The sequence below is a fragment of the Vigna radiata genome, chromosome 4 (assembly GCF_000741045.1).
Source record: "Vigna radiata var. radiata cultivar VC1973A chromosome 4, Vradiata_ver6, whole genome shotgun sequence".
Lineage (NCBI taxonomy): Eukaryota > Viridiplantae > Streptophyta > Magnoliopsida > Fabales > Fabaceae > Vigna > Vigna radiata.
Window position 1 is genome coordinate 10,171,997 of NC_028354.1, and position 13,417 is coordinate 10,185,413.

The 13,417-nt window shown below is 31.7% G+C and overlaps 1 protein-coding gene across 1 annotated transcript; it reads right to left on the bottom strand.

Annotated features, from left to right (window-relative positions):
- Positions 1-5,369: 5,369 nt before the first annotated feature.
- On the bottom strand, positions 5,370-7,444 carry LOC106758997 (squamosa promoter-binding-like protein 8). Its single transcript, XM_014642010.2, has 3 exons — positions 6,608-7,444; positions 5,844-5,971; positions 5,370-5,606 (listed from the first exon to the last, which is right to left on the bottom strand). The coding sequence occupies exons 1-3, from the start codon at positions 7,309-7,311 to the stop codon at positions 5,458-5,460; spliced, it is 981 nt and encodes a 326-aa protein (XP_014497496.1). The 5' UTR covers positions 7,312-7,444; the 3' UTR covers positions 5,370-5,457.
- Positions 7,445-13,417: the final 5,973 nt, after the last annotated feature.

Genomic DNA, 13,417 nt, shown 5'->3' on the forward strand with positions numbered 1-13,417 from the left:
AAAATTTATATTGGTGTAAAATTTTATCAGTCATAATATATATTCAATATGCTTAGATTTATCTTAAAAAGATGGTAGAAATGGAAGAAGAAGAAGAAGAGTTTTCATCTGGCAATGATGAAGACTTCATAAACGATGTCATAGGTGTGGATTTCAATACCATTCCACACCTATAGTGGCAATTACAATGGAAGACATAAGTTAACATGATGATAATGTTGTGTATTATTAGATATGCATTACATATATTGAATTTGAGTCCAATAACTAGAAATAAACCTAGAGACTTTGTGCCCCAAAAAGAGTGTCGTAGGGAGAAGCTAATGTCATATTTCGTACATAATAATTAATGTCGCAACATTATTCGCATGAGATCATAAGCATTTATTAATTTATGTCAATGCTTAAGGACAACTAGGTTTGTCAAGGGTGCATTTCTATCATCAGTCGAGGAACAACTTACTAAATTTTTTTCACATCATTGGACATAATTGAAGAATTGAAGTGTATCATTTTTCTTCCATTGATCCATAGAAACCATTAGTAGGCACTTTCACAATGTATTTCACAAACTTTTTATGTCAGCCATCAGAAAACAAGGTTGATCCATATATCCTTAAAAACAGTTGGTTTCATCCATACTTTAAGGTAACCTCTTATGGTCAATAAAAATGTTTCACAAAATATATATATATATATATATATATATGTGTGTGTGTGTGTGTGTGTATATATGTCTGTGTATATATATATATATATATATATATATATATATATATATATATATATATATATATATATATTAGTGTTATCGTCGTCATTTAAACAATTATTTGTGTGAATAGGATGCATAAGGGCCATTGATGGAACTCATGTTTGAGAAATATTTTAAGATCGAATGTTTCTAGGTATCGAGGTAGGAAAGATTGGCCAATGCAGTGACTTTAACATGAAATTCACATATGTTCTAGTTGGGTGGGAGAGAGAAACTTCTGATTAAGGAATTTTTAAGGATACTCTAATTACAGAGGATCCTTTAGTCATACCCACAAGTTAGAGAAATATTTTTCTTAATTTAACTTGGAAGTTTATAGGTTTTGAATTAGTTGTAATAATTGTGCATTATTCTTTCAATACAATGACCAAAATAATGTTGGCATGTTGCATTATTCACAACTTCTTATGTAGGGTAGACAATGATGATCCCTTCCTTAAAGAAGTGGACCGAGAATTGATGGACCAAGTCAAAGATTTTTCAAATAATCAAGATCGTGAAGTTAACTAGAGACATGGTTGTAACCTTAAGCATGAAACATCAAATCAAATGTAGAGAGATTATGAAAAAAAAATAATGTGTTTGAAAAATTATTGGAATTGTATGGAAGTTAGTAATTTATGGTTTAAAAGTTAGTTTTGTTTCATATCATAACATGATTTTTATTTTTCCTATAGGTAATCATGAATAAGGGAAAAGGATTGTCTAAGACTCATCTATCGGCCTTAGTGAATCAAGAAAATGGATGGAGGATATGGATAATAGGATTGAGGGGAGTTTGACATCCTAAGCATACAATATAACATTCTTTAAAATCTCCACCAATTTGGTTTACTGCGTTTCAATAAGAATAATATCAAAAATAGACATAATGTGCCTAAGGATAACTAATGCGACCTTTATGACTTATTTGCTAGGTTAAACGGTTTTCTTAGAATGACTCAACCAAATGTTTTGAATCCAAAGACGAAGTTTGGAGTGACTTGATCAAGGTAACCAATGAATATTAAAATAATTTTACATATCATTGAAAAAAGTGTTTGTGAATACTTTATTTTGATTAATCAATTTTAGGCAAAACCAAGCATTACAAAATGAAGAGTGAATTTAATCAAACACTATGACTTAATAGAGGAGTTGTGGGGGGTTGATCATGCCATAGGAGCCAGGTGTTAGACAGCTGGTAAAGCAAGACAAGAGGTACAAACACAAATGTTCAACATGGATTTGAATGACCAAATGGATTACATCCCTAACTTACCTATACTCTATCAAGTGTCACAACCACTATCATAACCTCCTTATATGGATTCATATAGCCTTGGATTGACACCTTCTGCATCATCTGCTCCTTATGCACCATTTGCACCTTCTGCACCATCTGTTGGGATCTCCTCATCTGGTAGGTTTAAAGGAAAATCCATCATGGTTGATGTCATTGACTCTCAATTGCATTACTTACAACACAATTGGATGGATTCTGGAACACCTTGGTAGAATAGTTGTTCACTTTAAGAAACTTTCTTCTTGTGTTAAACAACAAGTGTTGTATCAAAAGAATATGTGGTTGTAATCAAACAAAGGAATGACATTCTCCATTGTACTTCCACATTTCAATATGCGGGGAGCGACATCTGGGAAATGTTAACAATAGTGGACATACTAGATTATTAGGTGATGGAACAATGCTATGACTTCCTGTGTAAACTCATTCCTTATAAACGACTTATGGAAATGCTCCCTTCGCATCATTAGAACAAGTTATATGAGATTATGACAGAAGGTGGTGGTAGTTTAGGTGGTGGTTCTTCAAATTAGTCCTTCTACAAATTAATTATATGTAATATTCTACGGTTTAATATCGTACGTTGACATGTAACTTGTCTTTGATATGTTACAACTCATCTTTTATGGTTAACTAAATCGACATGTTTTATTGCCTTTTATTTTGTATTGTTTTACTCTTTTGTTTACAATGATTATTATGTTGTAATGACTTCATGAATGAAATATATGTTTAATGACTTAATCACTTCTTACATCTATTATAGCGTAAACAATCTATTGTGTGATATGACTTCATCTTCTTCAAGTAAAAGGCAAAATAAAGTAGTAAAAATAGGCAAAGGAAAATCACATGTAGTTGTTGATGATGTTACTAAACAACAATATGTAAACCAACTACAACAGGTGAGGTGGTTCACATCCTTAGCCCAAATGAAAGAATACAATGTCCATTTCTTTATATAACATGTATTGTCACCTAAAACTATGGTCTTGTGGTTCTTCAACGAATTGGGCTTGGACTTTGTATAACCCCTACTATTTTAAGGTTTAAAATTGTTTGTGAAGATCCATAGTCCACTTACTATGCTGAACTCATTAAAGTATTCTACACAAACCTCAAAGTTAGTGTTAATAGTCATAACTTTAGTGAAGTGAAATTGACAAAGATTATAATCAAACTTGTAGATTGGATCACTTTATGCAATCTATCGTGTGAAGGTCGAACGTTGTCATTTCAACCCATGCTTGAAGTCATATAGTACGACAAACTTAAAGCATTAAACTCTATGGTCAGACCTCTCTCGCATAGCTAAATGGTTAGAAATGCAGGAAGTCTAAATATCAATGATAGACTCTTACATTATGTGCTTGTTCACATGTTGTTACCTCGAGGTACAAGTTTTGCTAAACTAACTCATGAGAGCATATTCTTTTTGTGGTATTTTAAAAATAACATTGTCATCAATTGGTCACATCACACAATGCATCACATGGTAAAATGTAGGAACAACACGTCTCTTCAGTACAAAATGTTGATTATAAGAAGACATGTTCACTTTGAGGTGGATTTGAGTTATGAGAGTCTAATTGGATTAGGATGGAATCACTACTTTTGTACAAAAAAAATTGTCCCAATTAGACATTGTTAATGTCAACGATATTTGACAACATGGAAGGGTAAATGATGTTGATGCTAATGACGATGCTCCAAATGTTGCAAAAGATGTAACTAACATTGGATCACAACCCTAAATTCAACAACGAACAATATAATCAAATGGAGTCCCAACTGAAGATGATAGATTTACACAGATTATGATATCATCTAAGATAACCTTTCCAATTTGACGTTGAATGAGGAGACAAGAATTGAACAACACTTATGCAATATTGCAAACTTTGAAAGAATAAATTAATGACCTATATTAAATAAATTTCTAGTTAAGTTTAATTTATTTAGTTTTTATTAATAAATCGTACTCTGTATTCAAAAATTATTTTAATTTATTATGAATGTGGACAATTTTTATTTACTATGTCAAATTCAATATATTTTTGGTTAGCAATAATTTAAAAAATAATATACAAATCCATTTTATAAATTTTTATTTTAATTTTTTTATTTTAATTTTTTTTATCAATAACAATTTCAATTTTATTTTAATATAATTTCTACTACTTAAATTTAAAATTTATATCAAATTTTTATACAAAGATAAATTGGTAATCAGTTATTTTTATGAATTATTTTTTTTTAATCTATAACACCTATCATATCATTCAAAAACTCTCAAACTTTTCTTTCAAATGTCTTTCTCCATTGCTTCGAATCTCTTATTCCAAACAACACTACATTCTCATCTCCATCATTTTTATCATCTCAAATCAATTCACTCCCTCACCTTCAATCCTCCAAATATTAGCTTAGTGTTGATTATACATCACAGATCTAAATTTAATTATAAATTTACTTAAATATAATAATTGAATAATATTATAATATTCTTAGAAAATATACAAATGTTTACAATGTTCAGAAAACAAAAATTAAACAAAAATTGAAATCGACCTTTCTATATAGTAAAAGTAATTTATACACAAAGCTAAAAATACATATTTAAAAAAAGACAATGATATTTTAACAACTCTTTTTTAACAACTTTTTGACAACAGGACACGTGTCATCATTTTATTGGTATATTTGAATTTATGTTTAAAAAAATATTTGAAACGAACCAATCATATATTGCCACGTATGCCTCAAAAAAGAGTTGTTAAAGAGACTTTTTCCTTAAAAAAAATAATGTAAAATACTTTTTACAAATTAATGCATGTATGATATAATATTTATTGTCTTAAATTCACACGTGAAAAATATAAAAATGTAGTCAACGTAGTTGCAGCTTAAATATAAATTAAGAGATCTATATTTTATTGAATCTTCCATCAAAGTAAAGATGTGCTAAGCCTATAAATAAAACTAAATTTAAACTGTGAAAAAGTAAAAATTTTGATTTTTTAATTTTGTTCTGGAAATTGGTGTGGGTAGATTTTCCAACATATGTATAATGGAATGGGTGAGTAATGCATATAATTGCTGCATATTTCAGAGAAATTGAGGGCAGAGAAAGTCAATGCCACAAAATGAAGGTGCCCTAGGGCAGTAGTCTGAACACTTCTGCTCAGCTGCCCCCGACTTTCTCTGATACCCAAACGCCACTATTTACGGGAAAATCCAAATAGTAGTGTTCAATTTTAGTTCTTACTTTTTCCCTTCTGTCATTAACCCTACCAAAATTCACAACAGTGAAAGTTCAAATTCCAAATTAAATTTTGGGAGAAAGTTTTACAAGAGGAAGTTCAGTACATTATTATAATTAATGCCATGGGTACTATTAGCCATGCAAATTGGCCCCACTTGAGAAAAATAATGACCCAGATGATGATGTTGACGAAGTGCCTCTATTTTGCTGGAAATAATCTGGGGGTGACACTTCCACCTTCATTGATGACGAAGATTGAGCTCCAGATTCAGAAGATGACCCTGCCAGATTCATCTAGTTAATCACAATTATACTCTAATTCTTGGTTTAAAAGGGTACATCAGTTTGTGTGATTATTGCAGACAGAAAAAGAGAATTTCCATTATTCTAGAAAAACACAAGTACAAAGTAGTAGTGGGAATCCTGGAATTAAAAGTGTGTTTGAAATGATTAAGGAGAATTTAAGATATGGTGTACTTGTTGTTTATGAAGGGTAAGAGAAAGAGAAGAAGCCGTACATGTAACATTGTCCAAAGAAGGCTGAGATTTGTGAATGTCTTGAGTTTTTCTTCTGCGACGATTGTGATCTGCCAGTCTCTTCCTGCAGCTCCGTTTCCCATTGTCAAATTCTGAAAGAAGATGGAATCTGCAAAACCAAACTAAAATCAATTAACACATGTCAAACTAAAAAAGAAAAACGTAAAAACAGGATAGTACTGGTAGTACGTCGGTAATGTTAGAAAATTTTGACATTCTCGTATTTCTGATCTCATCCTTCCGACTGCATTCTAGGAATTAAGAACATAATTTCATGTAATTTCACAATTTGTCTTTAAGATGAATTAAGAATAAGTTAACTCTGAAATGGATGGTATAAATAGTTGTTTTCATAATGAAAAAGAATATAGTTTTTTATACCGAAAATAATTAATTTTGGATTGAGAAAAGATACTTCCTTTCAACATGGAAGAAAAAAGAGAGGATATTTGGAATTGAAATTAAATCAATAACCTATGAAAATTTGATTGGGTAGAAAAACATGGAGTGTAAGGTATGTGTTTCCTTTCTTTCATACATTATAATTATGATATGAAAGAAAGAGTTAAGGGTTAGGGTAATTGCACTACCATAACAAGCAATGCAAAAAGAACAAAAATCAAAGAGAAAGAGGGAAATTTCCTGAACCGGACGGAAATACCCGAAGCCAATGATTGGTTCAAACTACAACGGTCAGTGACAAATTCGTAATTTTGTAAAAACCCCCTCCCCTAAAGACCACAACCTGCTGCACTGCTGGCAGAATCGCTGAGTCAACCCGGCGGCAATGACGGTGGCGGCCTTGGAGTGGAACTCACACACCTTGTGACGGCGGTGGTAGTGCTTGGCTTCGGAAAGGTCCGTGTTACATCCTTCTGCTTGACAGCGTGGCAAATTTGACGCCACGGTGGAAACCGATTCCACCGTCTTGCAACGGTAGAATCTGTCCAGGGTGTCTTCGTTGGAAGCCGCAAAATAAGTGCGACCACCGAGGTTGAGTCCAAGCCCGGGTCCAGGCCCGAGACCATGACCAGAGCACTCAAAGTTAATGGGCGAAGTCGCATCCTCAGACTTGGACATGAGCAGAAACCCAAGCCCGGAGCCAGGCCCAAGCCCACAGTAGGAGGGAGCTAAAGGTGGGATTGAGTTAAGTGAGAGCACCGAAGGTGGTGGCGAGAAGGAAGCGGTGGACGCGCTTTGGAAGGCGCGTGGGTCGAAGAAGGGCTGCTGGTGGTTGTGATGGTGCTGCTGCTGTTGTGGTGGTGGGTTGAAGGGGTGGTGAATCGAGAAACCAGTGGTGGGTGTTGGTGTTGAGGCATGTAGAATGGGGTCAGTTAACATGGAAAAGTTGTGGTCGAAAATTTGCCGGCGCGTTTGGTCGGGTTCGCCGTCGGCAACTTCATTGCCGGCGAGGAGTATCATTGATGAATTCCATTCGTAATCCAACATGTTTATATATGGCTTAGAGAGTGTGAGGCAGAAAAGGAAACCAATTTTGTTACTTTTAGTCTTATGGTGTTGAAGGTTTTTGTAAGTGTAAAAGTGATAGAGAAAAGTGAGATTGGGTTTGGATTTTGAAATACGCAAGAGCCTAATTTGCAGGGTTTGGCTATATATATATATATAAATATGTCTGTATATTTTTTTTGCTGTTAAATAGGTGTGTGTTATAAAAATATGATGATAGTTTGAGCATGTAAAAGCTGTACACTTTGGTCCCTTTGTTATGTTAATGTTAATCATTTTCATTAAGTGATGTTAGTGCACACGAAAATGTTAATCATTTTGGACGTTGTAGTTGAAAATAGAAATGTTGTAGCTGCCATGCCTGCTGCTTGAACAGCTATCTGTTATAGGTCCAACCACTCTGCTTGAGAGGCAGAATGATAGAGCGAAAGAAGCAAGAGCAGTGGTCAGCAGCAGCAGCAAGCAAGTAGTAATGTCTGAATAAAAACTATAATTAATTAATTAATTAATTAATTAATATAATGAAAGAAAATCACTACCCTACAATATTTACTTCACCTTTAGCTTCATCTCTCAAGAGCTCACATTAAATATTTGGACCCACAAACTGTTTTGGGTTTGGTCTACTTTGATTACTGTCCAGCAGAAGATCGCCATGATTTAATTACGTGGCTTTTCTTTTTCTGCTTCTTCCTTTCCTTTTAAATATTAATATCATCAATAAAATATAATATAGTTAAGTTTATTGATTCTTCAATATGTTGATGTTTTTCTTACGAAATTCTGAGTTTCTTGTACCCATGAATTGAAGCAGTTGGAACTTGTGCTTCCTTTTTCAATATTCGTTTTTTTGCTTCCGAAAATGTGATCTATATTTGGTTTTAAATGGTAGAAACATGAAGCCGACTATTTAGTGCAAGCGCAGTAGGTTCTGTTTCATTATTTTAGTATAAATTAATGTTTTGTCTATCTTTTAGGATACATCAATTTCAACTCAATTTGTTGTTCTTGTTAGATAGTAATTAACTTCATTTATAGCAATTAATACAGGAAACTTTCAAAAATCTTCGTGTTCATTTCTAAAACTGTTTGTAATTTATGAATAAAGTGAACAATCACATCGTTGATCGGAACAACTTCACACCGAAGTTTCTTTCAGATTAATTAGAATCCAGCATTGCAAATAGTGTTGGTAAAATGGATTAAAATTTTTAGGTTAATATGGTTCACCACGGTTCGGATCAAATTGGTTTTAGAAAAAATGAAAATATTTTAAATGGGTCAATTTTTAATTTGATTCTCTTAGAATCCGAATCACCCATATTGAACTCATGGTGAGTTAGGTTCCTTCACTACTCACCTAAATTTAATTATTTATTATTTTGAGTTTCAATATTATTAGTTAACATTTTTTTATTGTATTGTGAATATAAAGAAAAATATGTTTCAAGAGAGCAAAATATTATAAATTTATTCATTCAAAACTCTAATTTTATAAATGGATAATGATACAAAAATGATCAATATTATAAACTTATTTATTCGCTTTTGGAATTTGCTTTTGAATTACACTTGAGATGTATGTTAATTTTTTTTTTTATTTTAAATTGTCTTTGAAGTTTAACATTAGAGTGAAATTATTTAAATTTGAATTACAAAAGAATTGTAATTTTTTTAGATTAAAGAAAAACTTGTAATTAAGTGAACTAGTGAGTCAACCTGTTTAACTCACCAACTCGTGGTGGGTGAACCAGGTTCAAATTTTTTCGACTCGCTAATAAATGAAACGAATTGAGTTGATTCACTAAATGGTCAATCCGTGATGGACCGAACTGGGTAATCTGTTTTGACAACACTAATTACAAGGATTTTGTTTTGCAAGAATGTTCTTTTCTAAAAAAAAAAAAAAAAAAAAACTTACCCTTTTTAATATTTATAAGAATTTTTCCTTAAATATGATTAGAATAAGTATGAAGTTTTTATGTGTATTTTTCATAATTAATATCGCTTGAATAAAATACAAATTTTTAATTAAAATAAAAGAAAAATGTAAAAGGAAGCTTTTGGTTGAGTTCGTTACAACTTTATTTGTTGTGTTTTTAATAGAAGATGAGGAGTGCTTAAACATTACTTTATTATTTCTTGTCTTAATAATTAAGTTGACCCCATAAATAATATTCTTTATACAATACATTTTAAAACACCATTAGAAATTGAAAAAATATGTAAAATATTTTAAAATATCATTAAAAATTGAAAAAGTATAAAAATGGGCAACAATACGGTCATCAAGTACAAATATATCTTTAAAAACAATTATTATCATCTTTAAAAATACATAAAATGAATACACATATAATATTCTTGATATTGACAAAACAAATCGGCCATTGTACTCTACAAATATTTTATGTAACGTTAGAAGTATAATTCTGAAGTTTTTAACAAATTGAGAATCATACTCAATTCAAATATTAGGTCAACTCTTAGATATAACAACTTGGATAGTTAAACTCATACTCTCAACATATATTCATTCTTTATAATATGATATGATGAAAAACAAGGCACAATGAAAGAATGAGAGCATGATGGCCACGAAAAATGCACCCACAGTTAGATTTCCAATTAGAACCCTTAGTTAAGCCATCAATATTGCATTTAAATAAAAAAAAAAATTGGATAAAAAAAAGAATGAACATAAGAAGCAACCTTCTTAGCATGTGCATCAATTCCATAACTTTAATAATACTAAGTTCTTACCCATTGGATTTTATAACATTACTAAAAAAAAATTGACGTCTATTATTTTTTCTCTTTAACTTTTGTCAAAACATCGATATCTATTAAGAGACATCAATTTGACGTCGAAAAGTAAAAAGGATGTTAGTTGACGTAAAATCCAAACAATTATGATGTCTTATAGCGTTGAACAGCACATTTTTCCTACTTCGCAGAGGTTTATGAATGATGTCTAAAAATGATATTGTAATATTTTTACATCTGAAAGTGTATTTTTTTGACGTTAATTGACATAAAAAATGATAATTTTCGACGTCAATTGATATCGAAAAATGCATTTTCTGACGTCCCTTCTATGCTTTCTTTTTATAAAAGATTTGTATTTACAATTTTACTAAACCTGAAAAACAGAAAACTAGTTTTGGCATTTCAAATATCGAGAACTCATATGAACAAAGTCTGTACTAATCACAATTTAAACTAAAAATTAAAGCTATCACAATTCAAACTAAAAACTAAAGTTATCAAAACACAAAGTATTGAAACTAAATTATTGTATGCCTAAATCCATCACTCCAAAAGATATATTGTCCATTCTTTTTGTATCTTCATCATTGTGGCCTTTGTTATTGGGGATTAATTGTTGAAACGCTGCAAAAACAGGACAACTTTACTATAGTTGCATTCTAATGTTCAAAGTTCAATGTGATTTGTAAGATGTGAAAGATATATTATTACCTTAATACAATCATCTCTAATTCTTGCTCCGATCATGGTCTTGATCCAAGACATGATGTAGTACCTGCATGCCTAGGAACTTGACTCCTTGTTACATTAAATATGGCAAAGAAAATAGTCAAATATGATAGTCTAAATTTCACATACGAAAATTAATAAGTTAAAGATCAATGAAACTCAACCTTTTGATAGATTATTTGAATTTGTTGTGCTCTAGGCTTACCTACAACTCTAATTAAATTTGAAACATTTGAAACATAGGTTAAAATATTCATATCATAATGAATTGATATGAAATAATGTAATATTTACGTTTGTAACAAGGACTCACTAGTGCAAAAACAGCGTATAACGTCACACGTTCAATGTCCAACCACTGAATAGCCAACATTAAAAATGACCGGTGGCGTTTTTGTAGATAAATGCAATTGTAGAACGTCGAAGTCCTATAAAATTCGACGTTCTATTATGGTAATTATTTAAAGCAGCGCGTTATTCCCTTTCTTCTTTCTTTTAAATCACCAATAGTACGTCGAATCCTATAGGGGCTTCGACGTATTATTTGTCAGAAGCCAAAAAGTAACCCCTTTTTATTTTTTTTTCTTTTTTCTTTTAAACCACATATAATACGTCGAATTTTGTAGGTGTTTCGATGTATTATTTTTGAGCCACAAGCCAAAGAGTTACCCCTTTTTAATTCTTTTTTCTTTTAAACCACCAATAATACCCCTTTTTAATTCTTTTTTCTTTTAAACCACCAATAATACATCGAATTTTGTAGGGGCTTCAACGTATTATTTATCACTCAAAAGTTTCCCCTTTTTAATTTAAGCGGTAGATTGAAAATTCATTCACTTTATCTTAGTGCGCGAGACCTTCTCTTCTCAAACTTTTTTCGAACGAAGTTTGACAACCATCACATGTAATCTTTCTTTCATTTGATACAAATGCATGTTAATTAACTACTTTATGTACGATTTTCGTTTGTTTTGACCGATTATTTTCATTTTCTTATCCTTCATAGGTGCATTCTGCTTTCTCTCTCACTGGTGGAAACACTTTATTCCAACGAACCCACCTTTTGAAGGTTAGTTTTTGTTTTCGCTTTCGTTTTGAAGAGCTTATTTGTTGAACTTGTTTTTTTTTTTTGTTGAACTTGTTTGTTGTTGTTATTTGGTTGAACTTGTTTGCTGTTTTTGTTTGATTGAACTTGTTTGTTGTTGATATTATACTACACGTTCATAGTTCATGCTTTATAAAATACCAAAAACTGAAATTTGTTGTTTTTATACTTTTCAAGTCTCATTGAGTTGTAAAAAAGATCACAATTAATTACTTGGTATGATCACCATCATTTGCCAATGGCCCCTATCATGAATCCCAAATAGTAAGTCGATTAATTAGATCTTCATAAAATGTACAATGAGTAACACAAACCCATCAATGTACAATACAATATACATCTCTATTTTAGACTTAACCATCCATGTTTTAATATATGATTGCTTGAATCTATCATGTTTCCAGATTGTTAAATGGTTTGAGATTCAACAAAGCTAAACATGGATGCCCGACCTTGGTCCACAATGATAGTGACCATGTACCTATAAACATAAAGTTAAGTATATATATTAAAAAGTAATAATTTGAATATTTAAAAAAGGAAGACAATGAAAAATTTTACATGCACCATAGTTAGATAATTGAACTATTTAACATTCTTTCTTCACCAACGACCTTCAGTGCATCATTTAGAGTAATATGCAATGACACATGACACTAGAGGCTAAATACTCTTATGTCTCACTCCAACTATACCGGCCCATTATTCAATCTGTGTAATTTTCTCATCAACTTGGAGGATCATCCTCTTCTACTGCCTCATCATCTTCATGGCTGACAAGTTCAAGTATTGACTTTTTCTCAGGACGGTAGAACTAAAATAAACATTTTAAAAGTTATGAATCATTTATTTCTAGCATGGACATAAAAAATACTAAGAATAACAATATAATAGATGTGGTGGGCCAAAATATGACTTGATCAAAGCCTTAGTATTTCAAAAATTGGCACAAGCACTGAAGCGTGGGGTCTCTAACTTCATCAATTGTCACCTGCGCTTAGTGGCCCAATAGAAAAGAATAAAATCATGATAAGAACTATGACTAAAGGAAATCATCTCATTTCTTGGCTCCTTTACACCTTGGTATAAAAAGAGTATACTAGGTTTCATGACTTGTATTTTTGCCTTTCGTGGTATAGGTTGTTTCTTTCTTTGTTGTTGTTAGATATATTATCTTTATATTTTATCTCTATTAATTAGTTTTTTATTATTTCTTATTTGTATTTTGGGCTTAGCCCATATTTGTTCTATTATAAATAGATGACCCTATGTGTATATTGAAAGAAAGTTTTCACTATATTCAACTGGGTATCAAAGTGGGTCAATCCTGCTTTGGTTTTTGTCTCGCATTTGTCTGGTGTTGTTGTCCGCCACCACTGGCTGCCGCCCGTCACTGGCCGCCACCTATTGGTCGTCCGTCGTCTCCGGCCACCATCGTCAGTCGTTGGCCGCTGCTGGCCACCATCACTAGCCGTCCACCATCGT

Bases quoted from the DNA above. Each gene is read 5' to 3' on its own strand.
- LOC106758997 (XM_014642010.2), bottom strand. From the start codon at position 7,311: ATGTTGGATTACGAATGGAATTCATCAATGATACTCCTCGCCGGCAAT. The intron at 5,972-6,607 runs GTTGTGGTCTTT...TTGGTTTTGCAG, and splicing joins TTCTGCCAGCAGTGCAGCAG to ATTCCATCTTCTTTCAGAAT. The intron at 5,607-5,843 runs GTACGGCTTCTT...TGAATCTGGCAG, and splicing joins TTCTTTGGACAATGTTACAT to GGTCATCTTCTGAATCTGGA.